This window comes from Drosophila kikkawai, chromosome X (assembly GCF_030179895.1).
Source record: "Drosophila kikkawai strain 14028-0561.14 chromosome X, DkikHiC1v2, whole genome shotgun sequence".
NCBI lineage: Eukaryota > Metazoa > Arthropoda > Insecta > Diptera > Drosophilidae > Drosophila > Drosophila kikkawai.
Genome location: NC_091733.1, coordinates 13,982,665 through 13,999,102, shown reverse-complemented (window position 1 = coordinate 13,999,102; position 16,438 = coordinate 13,982,665). Strand labels below are relative to the sequence as shown.

At 36.7% G+C, this 16,438-nt stretch overlaps 2 protein-coding genes across 4 annotated transcripts in view; one reads left to right on the top strand and one right to left on the bottom strand.

The window, feature by feature from the left end:
- Zdhhc8 (zinc finger DHHC-type containing 8) overlaps nt 1-11,530 on the bottom strand; it is a 38,647-nt gene extending 27,117 nt beyond the window's left edge. For all 3 annotated transcript variants that reach the window (XR_001770865.3, XR_001770866.3, XM_017173700.3), the window contains exons 1-2: nt 11,477-11,530; nt 9,729-10,446 (exon numbers count right to left, since the gene is read on the bottom strand). Coding sequence is in view for 1 of the 3 variants with exons in the window: in XM_017173700.3 (XP_017029189.1) it covers nt 9,729-9,820 (92 nt within the window). In the remaining 2 variants the exon portion in view is untranslated. The remainder of the gene's footprint in view (nt 1-9,728; nt 10,447-11,476) is intronic.
- Nucleotides 11,531-11,758: 228 nt separating this feature from the next.
- On the top strand, nt 11,759-13,810 carry BCL7-like (chromatin remodeling complex subunit BCL7B-like protein). Its single transcript, XM_017173802.3, has 2 exons — nt 11,759-12,409; nt 12,474-13,810. Exons 1-2 carry the CDS (start codon nt 12,022-12,024, stop codon nt 12,593-12,595), a joined length of 510 nt encoding a protein of 169 aa, XP_017029291.1. The 5' UTR covers nt 11,759-12,021; the 3' UTR covers nt 12,596-13,810.
- Nucleotides 13,811-16,438: the final 2,628 nt, after the last annotated feature.

Below are 16,438 nucleotides of genomic sequence, written 5' to 3'. Positions count from 1 at the left end.
GTAAAAATAAAATTGTGCCAGTTCTTGGCTGTCAGTTTTTCCGATTGCTTTTTTTAGAAGCTTTCTGGCTGTGCTATACGCAATTATTGGGCAATCTTCAAGGGGAGTGGGCTAGGTGGGAAATGAGGAAACCCCGCCTCCAAAAACACATACACACTGGCAAACGAAATGTAATAACAAGTTGGAGGCAAGCCCAAGTTTTCTGCCCCTAGAAAAAAAAAAAATAATAAAAAGAAAATCTGGTGGAAAAGGTTTTTCCGAGCAGCTGAGGCCCTAGTGGTTGAGTAAGCTGGGCCAAAGCTGGATAATCAGGCAAAGTGAAGGAGTCTAGCGGCCTCCATCTCCCCTCTTTTTTTTTAATAGCTGTCTATGGCAAGTCCTTCAATGTGTCATGCGCCCTGTCAAAAAAAATGTATGTAACTAAGCGACAAAAAAAAAAAAAACGAAACCAAAAAACAACAGAAAAACTGAATCTTTTGGCCAAAAAATATTATTGAGCAAAGGCAGAGTATGCAAGGTCAAGCAACTTTTGGATTTTGACCCCACACATAAATCAACAAGAAATTACCCAAACATTTTGTGTGTGTATTAGGGCATATATCATTTTGGCATGGGGTTTTGAACTATCATTAGAAAATGTTCTCCATCTTGAGGCTGCCAGCTAACCCCATTTTTTTCCCCCCCCTTTTTTTTGCTGTTTTTTCCAGACCATTTTTTCCACTTTTGTTTATTTTTTCAAATATTTTTGTGCGTGTGCGTTACAAAATCAACTTTTAATTTAGACACACGGGAATTTTGAAATCTTTAATCTGTTCTTTTTTAGCATTTTTCTGGGGTTGGCAAATTGGGAAACTAAATTAATTAATTAAACTAAATAAAAAAATAAATTAAAGACTTAAACTTATTGGCTTGTAATAAAAGCCACATTTTCTTGAGTCATTTTTCAACTAATTTTTTCACTTAAATAATATTAATATTAATTTCAAATTTAAAAATTATGCAAACTCTTAGCAAAAAGCTATCACAATCGATTTCATTCATTCATAAAAACAAAAAATCAAATGAGATTCACGTGGATGAAATTAAATATTCCGCTTATATAAGCGAATTCCAGCAAAACTCTTCCCACCAAGTCAACATTTTTTTCTTTAATGGCAAATTGACTTCTTATTCTGTTGTTGATTCAACTTCCACTCTGCTTTTTTTGCTCATTTTGTGTGTGTGTATTTATGACGGTCCGGCGAATGAAATTAAATTTGGGTAGATGGCCTCTAGGGCGTATGCGTAATATGTTTGAGTGCACGTCTGTCAGTATATACATATGTATATTGCGTTTGTTTCCCCAACTAAAAATATACTTATATTTTGCCTTTTTCTCTCGACATTTCCCCTGATTTCCAAGTTGACATCCCCCGTGCTTCCTTTTCATTGAAAAGTTTCTTAAACTTTGCGTGAAACTCTTCACTTTATTTGCCTAATTAGAAATTTTAATTAATATTTTTTGAGAAATAATGTCGTCGTCTCTCACAGAAAAAGGGTGAATGGAAATGAAGTAAATAGATAATGAGGGGTGAGGAGAATGAGAATCGGTGAGGAATAGGCGGCATTCAACAGGAAGTGATTCCATGGAAAACAATACCGAAAAATACATATATATATATATTTATATATGCCGTCAACATGATTGCCACTTAATCCACTCAATAAACAGTCAAGTGATAAAAAATGAACGCTCTTTTTTCGACTCAACCTGTCCCATTTGCACCCCCTGCTACAGCTGCTGTTCGGTTTGCCTGGCCATGAGAAAAATAAATCGAACTTAATGGGAAATATATATACACACAGAGTTCACGGAGAGTGCCCGCTGACGAACATCAGAATAAATCATGGCGAAAAGCAGCGAAAGAGGCGGCCAACGATGCAAGCGGGGTGCGCTGGAAGGTGGCAAGCAGTTAAAACGGTTAACGTCATTGACATTGGACAACAAAGGGTTAAGAGCAAGCATAATTGCAAATGAGTAATCGTTAAGAACCCCCAAGTACAGGGCACGTTCCAAAGAGCGACAGCAAATCAAGAATAATGTGAGTGTGAGTAGTATATTTATGCAATAATTCTCTATATTATTTAGTGACTTCTTTTGCGATAAAAGAAATACTTATATAGAAACCAATATGTTTTTGTATACGCTTAAGTCATATCAATTGTATTTATTTAATATCGGTTTCTGGTAAGGAGAGCGCCCTGCCACTGTGAGTGCCCAAGTGGTTTTCCAGGGTGAATGTATAGGTAGGTGCCAGCCAGTTGGCAATTGAATTTTATCGATTTACCCGATGAAGAAAATTCCAGCAAACGGGGCAGAAAGAGGGATAGAAAGAGGTGAACAGATAGAGATATGATGCACCTATTTGTCTCGAGTTGTTTAAATTTCATTGAAAGAACGCCAGTTGTAATGGATATGATGTATCGAAAACATCGTAAACTTTGATTTATCGAAACTTTATATATCGATAAATATCGCATTTAACTTTAAAAGTACAATATTATTGTAACCCTTTAAAGTGAAGTTCATAAAATGTTCATATTTAAATGAACCTATTTTTTCATCCATTTCTGGATACATTTCTAATTTTCTCCTAGTGCAGGGTTAATACTTTTGCCGTCTAGGTTGGTATATGGTTTATAGCCAACAACAGCAAAAACTAGTGGTATAAAGAGCAACAACAGCGAATATTTCAAGCAATATTCAAATGGCACCCCTTAAAAATACACTGAAACTATCTTAAATAATATTCTTTTTTAGTACTTCGAGCCGTGTTGTATTAAAGGTGTGTTTTAATTTTTATGACAGCCATAAAGAGACCCATTCAATTTAATAGGAATAATTTAATTTCCGTATATAATAATATTTATTTTAATGGCTAAAAACTGTATCTGGAAATTCTTCAGTGTGGCCATAGTCTGCAGGCAGCACAAAAAGGCAGAAAACAGGAAATAGGAATGGTAATGTGGGTGGCTTAAAGAGGCGTGGCAATGGCCCGGCTCACCTCGTCTCCTCCTCTTGTTCCTTTTCTAGCTCAGCAGCTTCTCCTTCTTGTTCTTCTTCAACGCCTTTTTATTCCGCCGCCTGCTTTTGGCATTTGTTTTTTGCTTAGTTTTGCTTTTTTCTTTATATTATTTTTGTTGCCACGGCTGGGCGGGCGGTCTGATGTTTTTTATTCTTTTTTGTTTGTTGTTGTTTTTTGCACATTGCTTTTTATGGCAATGGCCGGCGGATATTATCAACGGGCGGCTGCAGCAACAACTGCACATGCTTTTGTTATTATTGTTATTATTATTATTTATCAGGGCGACGACGGCGTCAGAAATTTATTTTCATTAACAAGTTGGGACAGACAAACGAAAAATATAAAAAAAAAAGAAAAGAAGAGATAATAAAAAAAACAAGTAACTAGAGCCACAGGCAGAGCGATTTGAAAGAGTACTAAAAACGAAAATAAATCCAGTCATGTGTGAGAAATATTTCCAGGAACTCACTTTGAGTAGCCTCGACTTTTATTTGTCATTATTTTTCATCAAATTCCAGTGGCTATTACTCGAGCATGTTATGGTTTGGGTTCCATTAAAAAAAAATAAATAAATCATGGTCTCTATATATTTCTAATCCTTGTTTAATATTTTAATGCAAAGCCATGGAATACATAGTACATAGTACATAGTATTTATTTATCTCCCACTTAAAGTCCCTTAAATGTAAAACAAGATATCAAACTAAATAATTTCTTAAAAACAATTAAGCCTTAAGAATTCCTTATTCCTTTACTCTCATAACCCCAGGGATATATTGGTATAATTATATTTTTAAATAATTCAAACATTCCTGGTATGAAATTATCCAATTTCCAACTTAAGTGCAACTGACTGCTAACTGCATTAAGTTCTGACAGATTATATGTCAAAGGTACACACACATTATCCCTCAAAGTGATTATAAAAACATGAACATGCTGCGTAAATGGAATGGGTATACATATGTGTGTGCGTTTGGAAACACATCAAGGTGATCAAATATGTTATGGCACCGAACGGGACCGGGACCGGGGTATTTATAACATTTATCGTTGCCATCGCTTGTGGGCAGCTTCGAAGGTTACACAAGCGGCAATCTATACGTAGGTATAAATATGCACTGGGCGAAAATGTTGTTCTAAACCCATAGAGTGTCTAACTCCAATTAAAACCTTTAAATTTGTAAGCCTACATTTACAATTTAAATAATTCATCATTTCTTCAAGTGCAGTCTTAACATGCGTGTGCATTGACATATACAGGTGCATGTGGGTGTTGCTCAGGTGCAGCACAGCTGCAATCAAGTTGGTATTTATGTATAATTTATATCGCGTGGCTGCCACAAATTCAATTCAATTAGAAAATGTTGAAAAGCCATCAAATATGCGGGTAGGGAAAATCAAATCCAAAAACAAAATCCAAGTCAAAGAAGCCAAGGCCGTTCGTTCGTTCGTTCGTTCGTTCGGTTAGCATCAAAACTCAGTGTGGGCGTTCAGTGTGGTACTCCCACCCCGCCTCTCTGTAGTGGGCGTGGCAGGTCACGACCTGTAACGCACACACACGTGCTAGTGCTTGTGCTTTTTGCTTTTGCTTTTGCTACAGCAAAATTGTTTTTGTTCGGGAAAACATGATTAACATAAAATTAAACGATCCAATAAAGTGGCGGGGAAAATGGCTTTGAACCACCTGCTGTCGCAAATAACCCCCGCTTCCACATGGCCAAGAATATCAAGAGAGAAAAGCCACTGTGAACTGCTTCTTTAGATTACTATACTACCTTATTTATGTATAAATTTTTCTAATGAAAAACTTCAAATTAGTGCTAACAAATATGATTCAATTTGAATAAGCATATTATTGTTTTAATAAAACAATATATATATTTTATATATTAGTTAATAAATATTAAACAATTTTATATAACATTAATTTATTTATTTTTTATTTTTCCAGTGTACCCTCCGCTGTCTCCATCACAAGTGTCGCCTAATTGCAAGCGAAAAGAAAAACTTTGTTTATTATAATTAGTGGACAAATACACACAAAAAAAAAGACATGCGGATGGAAAGAGGGAGGGGATTGCGATTGGAGTAGAGGTCTTGAGGTGGGTGGGTGTGGTATGGATGTGGTGTTAGTCCAAGCATTTCAACGCACAAGTCGAGGATCCCACGGGGGCACAAAACAAAAACACAGCAAATAAATATCTCAAGTGGATTCGAGAGGAAAAATTAGAGGCACAATACACAGAAAATTTCCAGAATACACTAGACAACAAAATGAGTACAGAAATAATACATATACAATTATTTCATTTAAATAAAGCAACCTTCTAATAACCCCTACTATTGTTCAAACTTCAGTGAGATTATTTTCCTTGCTATATACTTTTTTTTAACCAACAATTTCAGCCTTGTTGTTCAGTGTAAATGACAGTAATAAGCAATAAGTAAAATGAATGAGAGGAAAATCAAACCCAGACAACCGCTGGGATATAGCCGGGGAAAATGTGTACACAGAGCTACATAAGTAAGCAAACTTGAGGCCGGGGGACAAAAATAAAGTGTAATCCTTGAAATGCTTTTAACACAAATTACCAACAACATTTAATTGGGTCGAGTGGCAGCGGGGTTTTTCTTTCTATAGCTGAGAAGATAAGCCTTGCTGACCGAAAGCGGTTAGCTTACTTGGCCAACTGTCTTTACCCCCAAAAAGTGCCCCTCTGATTTCTGACGATTCTTTTGCTATATTTTATTTAAATATGAATATTCTGCGAAATACAAAACCGAGAGCTCAGACCATCATTTGCCCTTCGTCACTGCCATTTTCCTCTGCCCCACCCTTTGCAATTTTCTTTTGATGAAAGTTGTCAGAGCAACAAAACGGAAATTAAATTACTTGAAAATTTCGTAATTAAAGTCACTTTCACTTGGCAAAAGCAAACCCAGGCCAACCCCTCCACCAAGTTCCTTTTTTTTTCTTCAACCCATTTTCACTCATTTTCCGCTAAATGTGTCGCTTCCTTTTCATCGTTTAGCTTTTAGTTTAGAAAAAAAAAAATTGGGTAGGTATTATTAAGTAAAAATACATTTCAAAAACATTTTTTAAAAGTTTAAATTTTTGAATTTCTATTATATTTTTAAGCTTGGTTGCTTTTTTTTAAAATAAATATTAAATAATTCTTTGTTTATATGGGTTTTCCATTGATTTTATATAATATAGCAATCTCTTATATATAATATAGTAATGTAACAACTTATCCCGTAATCCCTTCTCGCTGGGTGAAAATCTTATTGTTCCAGGTGAGGACTATATGTTTCACATTTTTCATTGTTCCTGGCTTAAAACGTGGCTGGTATTTGGAGGGGTGATGATAATATAGGAAGTACAGTGACTTTGAAAACTTAACGACGAAAGCAAAGACAAGTAAAGGCAACCCAGAAAATACGACAAAAAAAATCATCACTCTGAGTGGCGCGGCTTCTAGAATTTCAATGAGGGTTGGGATTGGTGGCAAGGGGCATTGGGGGTTCAAGGGGACCTTCGGGGGGGGGGGTTTTGGGGGCCTGGAGGTTGCGTGGGTGGTGGCTAAAACTATTGTCCAAGCTGTTGTTGTGACGCAGTTTGTTCCCGATGTTTTTATCGTTGTTGCTGTGTGGCTGTTGCTATTTTTGTTGTCCAGCAACAGTGTCGTCGGTTGCCCTGCCATGTTTTACTTAATTTACTTTTTTTTTTTTTTTTTTTTTATTCCCCGATTCGGTTTGTTTTGTCAAGCGTAGTTTTGCGTTTCGCCATGCTGTGTTGGGTGTTTTTTCGCTTTTTTATTTTATTTTTTTGGTGATAGTAACAAAGGCAACCTGTGGCATTGGGAGGAGAAATATAAAAAAACAGCACACAAAAAATACATGGAGAGCAAAGCGAGCGGTATATATAGGGAAAAGCTAGCGCCATAATGAAATATGTCGTAATTGGACTTTTGCTAACCCAAGCTGAACCTCCATATCCGAATTTCCTACACCACCACCACCACTCCCTTCCATATCAGGTGACGTCGTCGCTTACTAATCAAACAAGCGCTGAAACTAGGCAAGAGTCCACTGGGAAAACGATTTGCTGATTTATTTCTGGTTTATCAGAACTGTAAAAAAAAACCCTTTGGTTTCACAAGATAACATAATGAATATTTTTATATTTGTTATCAGAACCAATTGAATTATTTTCTTCTCGAGTCGTAGGCCTTATCAGCTTGTATATTATTAAATTGCAGATATTATTAAACAAGCCTTTAAATTCACTTAAATATTATTCATTCGTTTAACTTTTTCCTAGTGTATTAGAGCTGCCCTAAGAGCTATATTTCTTTTTTAACCTAGGCGATACATAATACCTTAACCGCGTGCCCAAAACTTTCGAGGACAAGAACACAGGGGGAGGAGTAAGGAGTGGAGGAACGAGAAGGCCAAGGAAAAGGAGAAGCAGGAGCACCAAACAGAGAAAGCATAATTAAATAAACAAATTCCCAAACTAGGCAACAAGGGAGGCAAACAAAGTGCAAAACTCAAGTGTCGCCGCAAGAGTCAGGCTAAGAAATTGAAAAGCAAGGGGAGAGCGGAGATGGGCAAATTGGGTGGAAGTAGGCGTGGCCTACCTGCCCTCTCTCGTGAATTACTCACAACGCCAAAGCACAAAGAACGAGCAAGCAGCTCCAACATAGATAGATAGCCGTGACAAAGGGAAACCCGAAAAAGCCAGGGCAAGAACAAAGGTATCAAAAGAACGACACTGGAAAATAATTTATAGACTTATTGGCAAATTATACATATAAATTTTATAAAATTATATATATTTATATTTATAAGATAAAAAGTCTGGAAAAATAACTTTCGTATATATATTTTTTATTAAAAAATATAATATGTAACACCCTTTGCTGTGTGTAGAAAAGTATGACAAGGATTTGAACAGTAGAGAAGCTAAAAGCGTACCTAAAATGCCTTACATAAAGCTGGAAAAATTGTTTGCAATTGATGAAAAACGACTAAATGCCAAACAGAATGATTGCAACTGCAATTGACCACAAAAATTCGTCATTAAATGGATGCAACTGGAGAGAAAAAAAACGACAGAGGAAAAACGGGAGGAAAACTGTGCGGTAAAGGCACCGAAAAGGGGGCCAGCGAATGGGATGGGTTGAGACTGCTTAATTGCCATTTTTGGTTTCGTTTCATGTGCTAATTGTGCACATGGTATGCAAATTTGTTGCTCCCTTGGCCTTCTCCTGCCAAAAAAAAAAGCAAAAAAAAAAAAGTGTTTACACGAAGTGAAAATATCATGATGAATGAAGGCTTTTCAGCGTTTGTCAGCGAAATAACTCAATTTAAAATTAATGAATAATTTAGCATTAATGCGGAAACAAGCATAAATTGAATTAACAGGGAAGCACATCGTTTTTAAACCTTTTAAATCTCAAAATGTTATTAGGTGTTGGAGGGGGGCGGCTCCTATTTAGCCATAATAAAACATTTAAAAGACAACGTTTTCATTAAAATCTAAAAGTAAATTTGTAAATTACTTTAAAAGATTTAGATGCAATTTTTTCAATATTGAAAAGTTTAAGATTTTCCTCAACGTAAACCTAAAATCTATTACTATTGTTTTTTTTTTTTTTTTTGTTGGCAAAACAAAACTTCCCATTTTACGACCAAAATAGTACCATAAAAACAATTTTCAGACATAAAAATTGAATGCACAAATATATATTTAAAACCGCACAAAGCAACAGAAAATTGAATGCCCAAGAGCGAGGGGTGGCGACTGCGAGATGACTAAGAAAATTCAATGGGGGGAATATGGTGGAAAATGGGGACAAGACTGGATAAGACCGAGCTACGCTGTCCCACATATAATAATAATGCATTATAATCCACGAAAATGTGAGCAAAATAAATAAAGTGGCGGTGGCAACAAAACTACTAAGTAGGCGTTGGGTGGAAAATGGGCAGGCGGGGGGGAAAATGTGAGAAAAACTATTGCCAGACGAAGGATGCCTTAGCATCCATCCCCCACTCCACTTCGCGGCGTCACTCCACTGGGAAAGTGAGCGTGTGTATGGGTACAGTAAATATTGCCTTAGGCACATCCAATATTCATGAACTTTCGGCAAACTCAGGCAACTACTACAAGCTCTACTCACAGATTGGTCTAGTTCTGTAACAATAGAGCAACTTTTATTTATTGAATGGGACATTTTCGAGATTTCGACTAATGGAAACCCATTTGACAAATTTGTTTCCCCAACTCTGGCGTTATTTATATCTTTAATTAATATGAATTTTCTTTGAATACGTATCTCTATTAATAATTAGAAGAACAAAAGCAAATAAAACATCACACCGGTCCATAGCTCTTCAAGTTTTTATATTATAGCCCGAATTCAAGGCTCCGAGCTTGAAATTTAGTGCCCAACCATGATATAATTCTATCTAATAATACAGATATACCACTAAGACCCTATTGGCAATATAATAGGGATATGATTATATTAAATCTGTTTTAAAAGGATTCCTGAATATATTTATCTCATATGTATTTCATATTTATATCAGATCTTACAGATCTACAATATAAGGAGTATTGGTGGAATTGTTAGTAAAAAATCTACTTACGGATAGAAGAAGAAGAGAAATGTGGTTAATAGCAGAACAATCCAGGCGAAAGTCGCAGGAATGTAGCGCGTTTTCACATCGCATTTGGGCATTTTCCTATTTGCTGTTTTGTTGTTGGTTTTCTCTCGCTATTTTGTTGTTGCAGTCTTTCGTTATTGCTATTTTGTTGTTTTTTGCTCTTCGCTAATGTTGCAATGTTAACGTTGTTGTTGTGGTTGTTGTAATGTCGTTGACCGTTTTTCCTCGGTTTTAGTGTTGTTGTTAAAAATGAAATGCGTTCGGTTGTTGTTATTATTGTTGAATGATGATGTTGTTATGTCGCTCCGATTTTGTTGCTTTTTTTCGTTTTTTTTAAGATGACGTTACAGTTGGCGACTCTGTCTCTTTCTCTCTCACTCTCTCTCTCTCTTTCTCTATCTTTTTTTTTTGAACTTTTTTTTTAGTTGTTGTTAAAATGGTTGCAGGACAGGGTGCCGCTGGGAGGTTTCAGAGAGAGAGATGGGGGTGAAAGGGAGATGGGGCGTCGAGTCGTAAGTGAGCGGGACTCGGGGAGGGGTGAGTGAGACGGCGAGACGAAGCGGCGACGCGTGAAATGGGATCGACGACGTCGACGTCGTCAGGGACGCCGGCAGCGCGACTTGCAGCTTCGCGGGAAACGGGAAAAATCAGCGGAAAATTCAGCTGCGACTTTTTAAAGTTCTGGCACTCGAAGCGGCTGCTGTGGAAATTCGAATTTTGTTTAATAATATTATGCAAACAAGAAAATAATGTATTTAACAAAAGCACACACTTGGAAAAAAAAAGCTTCACATTCACACCTATTTATTTTAAAATTCTTGATTTGAATTTATTTCACAAAACATCGAAAAAAAATATATATAATTATGTGTTTTCACATACATAGTTCAGTTCTTTGTTTTTTTATTAGAAGTTTTTGTTTACTTTTGTTTTGAAATTTCTCAAATTTATTCCAATTTGTTTGCACTTTTCGCTCGTCCTCTTTGTTTGCTTTTTCGCCCATTGTTGTTGTTAGCTCTTATCAAGCTGGAATACACAACACACACACATACACGCACGTAAGATCGAAGACAGAGCGAAGGAAAGAAAAAAGAAGGCGCCTGTGTGTGTTGGCCAATATAAGAAAGATCAGATACAAAAAAAAAGTAAATTGACTCCGGTATTTCGTTCACTTTGTGTTTGTTGTTTTTCGCTGTTTCGTGCGGTTTCGTCTTATTGTTTTAAAATTTAAATATAAGCGAACAAATGCAGTTATTTTCACACACACGCGAGCGCGTGTTTTTTGAGCACGCATGTAGTTGTGTGTGCGTGAGGGCGCAGCGGCAGAGGCGTCGCCGTTGACTTTCCCTACATTTCACACAAGTTTTCGTGTGCGTTTTCCAGCGGTTTTCGTTTTTCGCTTTCCCCACCTTGCGGCCTCTCTTTCGTCGCTTCCTTCGTCTGCTTGTTCTTCTACAATGTTTCTCTCTCAGTCGCTCCTATAACGGCTTGTACACCAATACACACGCACTCGCACGTTGTTGCTGCAACTTTTTTTTTGTTTTTTGTATCTTTTTTGTGCGGCGTCGCCTGCAATTTTACACTTTTCCCCTCTTGCTCGCTTCCTTGCGAATAGTTAACGATTTTAATAACACACACAGACACACACTCTCAACAATATTTCGCGTGATTTTGAATTCCGCCGTTGGGCGGATTACGAAAAAAAATATATAAAAAAAACGCGAGCGTACGCATAATTTTCCGTTTTTCCGTTTTTCCTCGCTCGCGTGTGACTAGTGTTGTCGATAATATATCAATATATCGATATTTTCCTGGAAATTATATCGAAATCGCGATATTTTTATTTGGTGTAAAGTCTGGCAGCACCGGTGTGCTGCCAGACTTTTCGGTCCGAGCGACCAAAAGTGCCAGATCAAAATATACTCGATATTTTTCCTGAGAATGATATAAAAATATCGCGATTTCGATATTATGAAATAGTATATTTTAGTATATTTTTGAGGGATAAATTGTGTATTTCGATCTGTCCGGCGCGGTCACGCTATTCGCAACCGAAAAGTAAAAAAAGCATTAAAAGGAAAATTAATAAATAAAAGGCTTAAATAAAGAAACTCAACAAGCGAAATCTGAATACGATTAGGCAACTACAAGTGCCATTACTCAGTGCGCCGCCAAAGAGCGTAAATCGAGCGAAAAAAGACTCGGGCAAAGCTAGCGGCTTTTTGCAAGACGCCGCAATTTTCGCAGGAAAGGCGAGGGCGAGAAGTGAAAAAAGATGTCACGCAGCGTGCGGGCGGAGACGCGCAGCCGGGCCAAGGATGACATCAAGCGGGTGATGCAGGCGGTGGACAAGGTGCGCCACTGGGAGAAGAAGTGGGTCACCATCAGCGACACCACCATGAAGATCTACAAATGGGTGCCCATCTCATCGGCCAGCGAAAAGAAGTCCAAGCTGCAGCAACTTACCGGCGGTGCTGGTGGGGGCGTGGCGCCGCCGCCCGCTGGTTCGGTGGGCGGCAATGCCGGCGTCGGTGGTGGTGGAGGCGTCGGCGGTGGCGGCGGCGGAAAGCTGAGCGACAAGGAGAACTCCCAAAAGGGCACACCCACGCCGCCACAAATTACGCCCAGCTATGCGGGCCTGACCGCCGAGGACTCCAATACCTGTAAGGAATATAATATATGGATTATTAAAAATCCAGCCACTAATTTATGTATATTATTGGACAGGCTTCTCCGTAGTCTCGGACAGCCAGGGCGCCGATTTTGTATCGAGCATGCCCTTCTCCGAGGACTCCAACTCGCAGGGCAGTGATCCCGGCCCCGTAAAGCGCCTGAAGACGGGCGACTAGCCAAACATTCGCAGCCACAGCGCCTACAGCAGCAGCAGCAACTAACTAAGGTCGTAGTTATTTTATATTGCACAAGTCGACAACTCAAAAACCGCCTCAAAAACCTAAAAAGTACGTTTTTCAAAGGTTTTTGATGGGTTGAACTCGAATCTGGCCTAAGAAATACTCCTTAACGTAGAGATATTTTATATTCAATACTTTTTTTTAACGATCGGTGCTGTTTTGCCCTTTAAAATATGTTTTTAAAGTTGGAAAGAAATATAATTGGTCTCCGAGGTATAGTCTCTAGAATTTTTTTTTTGATATCGCTGTAAATTCAAAAGACAATATCTTGGAGACCATTAGGGATTTTTTCCAAATTAAAAAAAAAAAAAAACTGAAGAGCAAGAACAGCACTTCAAGATACCATACCTATTCTAAAAAAAAATGTATTTTAGTTTGACAGTTCAGCGCATCAAAAACCTTTGGTAAAGTATATTCCGGTTCTTGGTTCTACGATTTTTGTCAAATTTTGTCGGCCTGTGTTTAAAGTTATTCATGATTTAAGGACGAGACGTCAAAGAGTATATCTGCCTCAGCCCCAAGACTTAAGCAATTCTCTCCTACTCTTAGAAGTTTAGGACCACAGCAGCAGCATTCGCTGCAGCATAGCATTAAGAAATTTACAATTACAACATATTTATTAGCACAACAAAAAAAAAAAAAAAAAAAATGACGAATCGATTATGAACGAACCCCTCCACTGGGGGGACCTTTCGTATTTTCTAGAGAAAAAAAAGAGGTTAACTATCAAAGCAAAACAGCGCCAGTATAAAAACAACTTGTAGATCTAAATAATATTAAGATTGAGCACTACATAATATTACATATATAAATATAATTTAATCGTACCAATAAGAAGCAACTTAACTAACTAAAGTTCATCATTCTCTCATATTTTCATGCAACTTTCTTAAATTTTAAACGATTTTCTACGCATTCAGTGAATGTAAATGAGTTTAAATGCGATAAAATTGTACATTTTTGTTTTCTTTCTGGAATTTAAGTGTAAATCTGAATACATTCTTACACAGATATGCCCCAAAAACAGTAGCCATATTAACCTCTCTCAATAAAAATGATACGATACACACTTACCTTATAGAAGAACACCTTGCCTAGCCTTAGGAATGACCCCCTTCATGTCTTAGCTTGTATAAAAAATAAAAATATGTTCTTACAAAATAAAACGTGTTTTTTTTTAATATTTTTTTATATATACGTTAATAACGTAACGTAACGTTATACACAGGAGAAATGGTATTTCAGCCCAGGAGGCAATCCTGGTGGAACTGGAGCCAATTACAACAGATCCGTCGACAGGATCCCCTGGTTCTTGGTCTACTGGCTCAGACTGGAAGTTCTCTCATTGATGGACGTATTCACCCCAGTGGGTGAGTGTTTATATTGCTAAAGTTGCGCCTTTGCCTGACTCAATCCTTTTTGGGGGTTTTCCTCCACGCCTTCATTAGCCCGGAGGAAACGTCCTGGGTGCAGATACACTGCCCTCGAGCTATGATCCACATCATGGAGCGGACTTAACACATCCACGGATCAGAGAGAAAAGAAAATCGGAAGAAGGCAGAAAAAAATTACCTTGTAGGCAACATTGGGAAATGAAAGAACAGCGCAACTGACTGTTGTTGGAATATTCGTGCTCTGCAGTACCACATGTCATCACGTTGGTCTAAAAAGTTGATGAATCATTGATGAAAATGTCATTACGTTAATTTCATCAGTAATTTTATATATTGTTCAATTTCTGATAAATGGTACTGCAGGGTACATAAGATAACCGAGAGAATGCGCGAAAGTGAAAGAGACAGCAAGTCATCATTGCTTCTAATAAAAAGCAAATTATACAAGAAGTGCAAAAGCAAAAGTAAAAACAAAAGCTGCCCAAAAGACAAACAAAACCAAAGCAGCCAAAACAAACAGGCAACCCAAAATTGAATGTAGAGACGGAAGGAAAAATAATAGGCATCCAAAGTCAAAAAAATAAGCGAAAGAAGAATATATACAAATTGTAAAATATATACACAAATTAAGAATCTTGTTTAAAATCAACAAGTAAATAAAAGTAAATGTGGATGGTATAAATCTATGACTCTTGTAATATTAAGTGTGGGAATACAAAAATTTTAAAACTTTTATACATTTTAGGAAAAAATTTAAAAATAAACAACAAAACCTAAGCATTATGGACTGTTATTAGGGTTCTTTTAATACCAGTTGCTTAAAGGGCCAATAATATAGATATGTAACAAACAGAAAGAGGCATCTCAAGCCCCACTTTGCTTTGGATACGGGGTATCTCATAGTCGGTCACACTGGACTGTAATTTTTATACTTGTTTCATTTGGCTCCGCCGGCTTATAAGAGACATATGTATATTTCAAGAGGATAGGCGGCGTCCAAAACCCTCAAATAAAATAAATATTGTTTTAGTATTTAGTTTTTAATCAAATACTTTAATTTTAAAACAAAAGATTTGACAATTTTTGAATTTATGAAAGAGATTTCCTTGAAGTACTTTTTCTCGCACACTAGGCGTATGGGTAATATTTGTGAAGAACTAAAATCATACGCACTGTGGGACACACAAAATGTAATTCTTCTTATTTATTATTATGATGATTTTTTAAAATTTTTATTTCAAGTTAAATTTAAAAATAGACAGTTACCAATTTTTTCTTAAATCTTTCAAGGCAAGCTAAGAACCCAATCGTTTTAAGATAAATGTAATACAGTAAGGATTGGTATTATGTTCTATATTTTGATTTAATTTTTAATTTATAAGGAAAAAGGAACGATTTAAAAAAAATATTTCTTAAGACTTTTAAAGAAAGCTATATTCCAATTATAATACCCTTGCAGGAAATTATAATTGAAGTCAGAACTTCGGCTCGCCGAAGCTTCCTTTCTTGTTTATGTTAGGATACTGTTTTCCTTTAAAATCTTTGAAAAATTAAAATACATTTTATAAGAAATAGCGAAATATCACATTTGACTTTGACTTACCCGCAAATTACTGCGGAATGAATCATGGGTGAATCTCAGCCAAGTCTGCTGCGTGAAGATGGAAGGTAAAAGAGTGTCTTTTACGACGGGTAAGCCGTACAAGTGATCGGGTCTAGAAAATTACTGAGGGTAAGTATCCTATATAAAAATATAAAGCTGCCTTAGCAGCGATCGAGTTTAGAAAACTTAGCTTAAAACATAAAAGAAAGTTAACTGCGGGAACAGATTCCTCCTTGATTCCTTGATTAAGTTGATTGATTAAATCAAAACATTATTTACCATTTATCAGAAAATAGTAAATAAATTGGCATAACTAATAATTTATTATTTTTTATGTTTTTACCAGAATCGGATGAGTATATCTGTATCTGTCATAGAAGCGATTGGTTAAATTGGATAACTTTATTTATAGTTTTTATTAATTTCAGTTGAGTTTGAGACTCTTGAAATAGGGAAAACAAAAAGAAAATCAAAATGACTATATGTATGTACATACAATTTGTCCTCGGTCTAAATAAGTATATATATGGGATATATCCCATAAAACTAAACCATAAAAAGAAAGCAGAGAAAACTACCATAAAGAAATTGAGAATAAATTCCAAGGTCAACAAAGTAAAAGGATAATGCGAGTTAAATGCTAGAAATGTCGGAGAGAGCAATTGGTAAAACGGCAAAATCCGTTGGATTGCCCGGGGATGAGTTCTCAATTTCGCAGGGATTTGGCCGAAAATCCCACATTATCAACAGTTGGCCAACGGGGCTCGAAATCAAGCTGGCACT

Coding starts and splice junctions, on each gene's coding strand:
- BCL7-like (XM_017173802.3), top strand. CDS start 12,022: ATGTCACGCAGCGTGCGGGCGGAGACGCGCAGCCGGGCCAAGGATGAC. Junction 12,410..12,473: donor CGCCGAGGACTCCAATACCT/GTAAGGAATATA, acceptor ATTATTGGACAG/GCTTCTCCGTAGTCTCGGAC.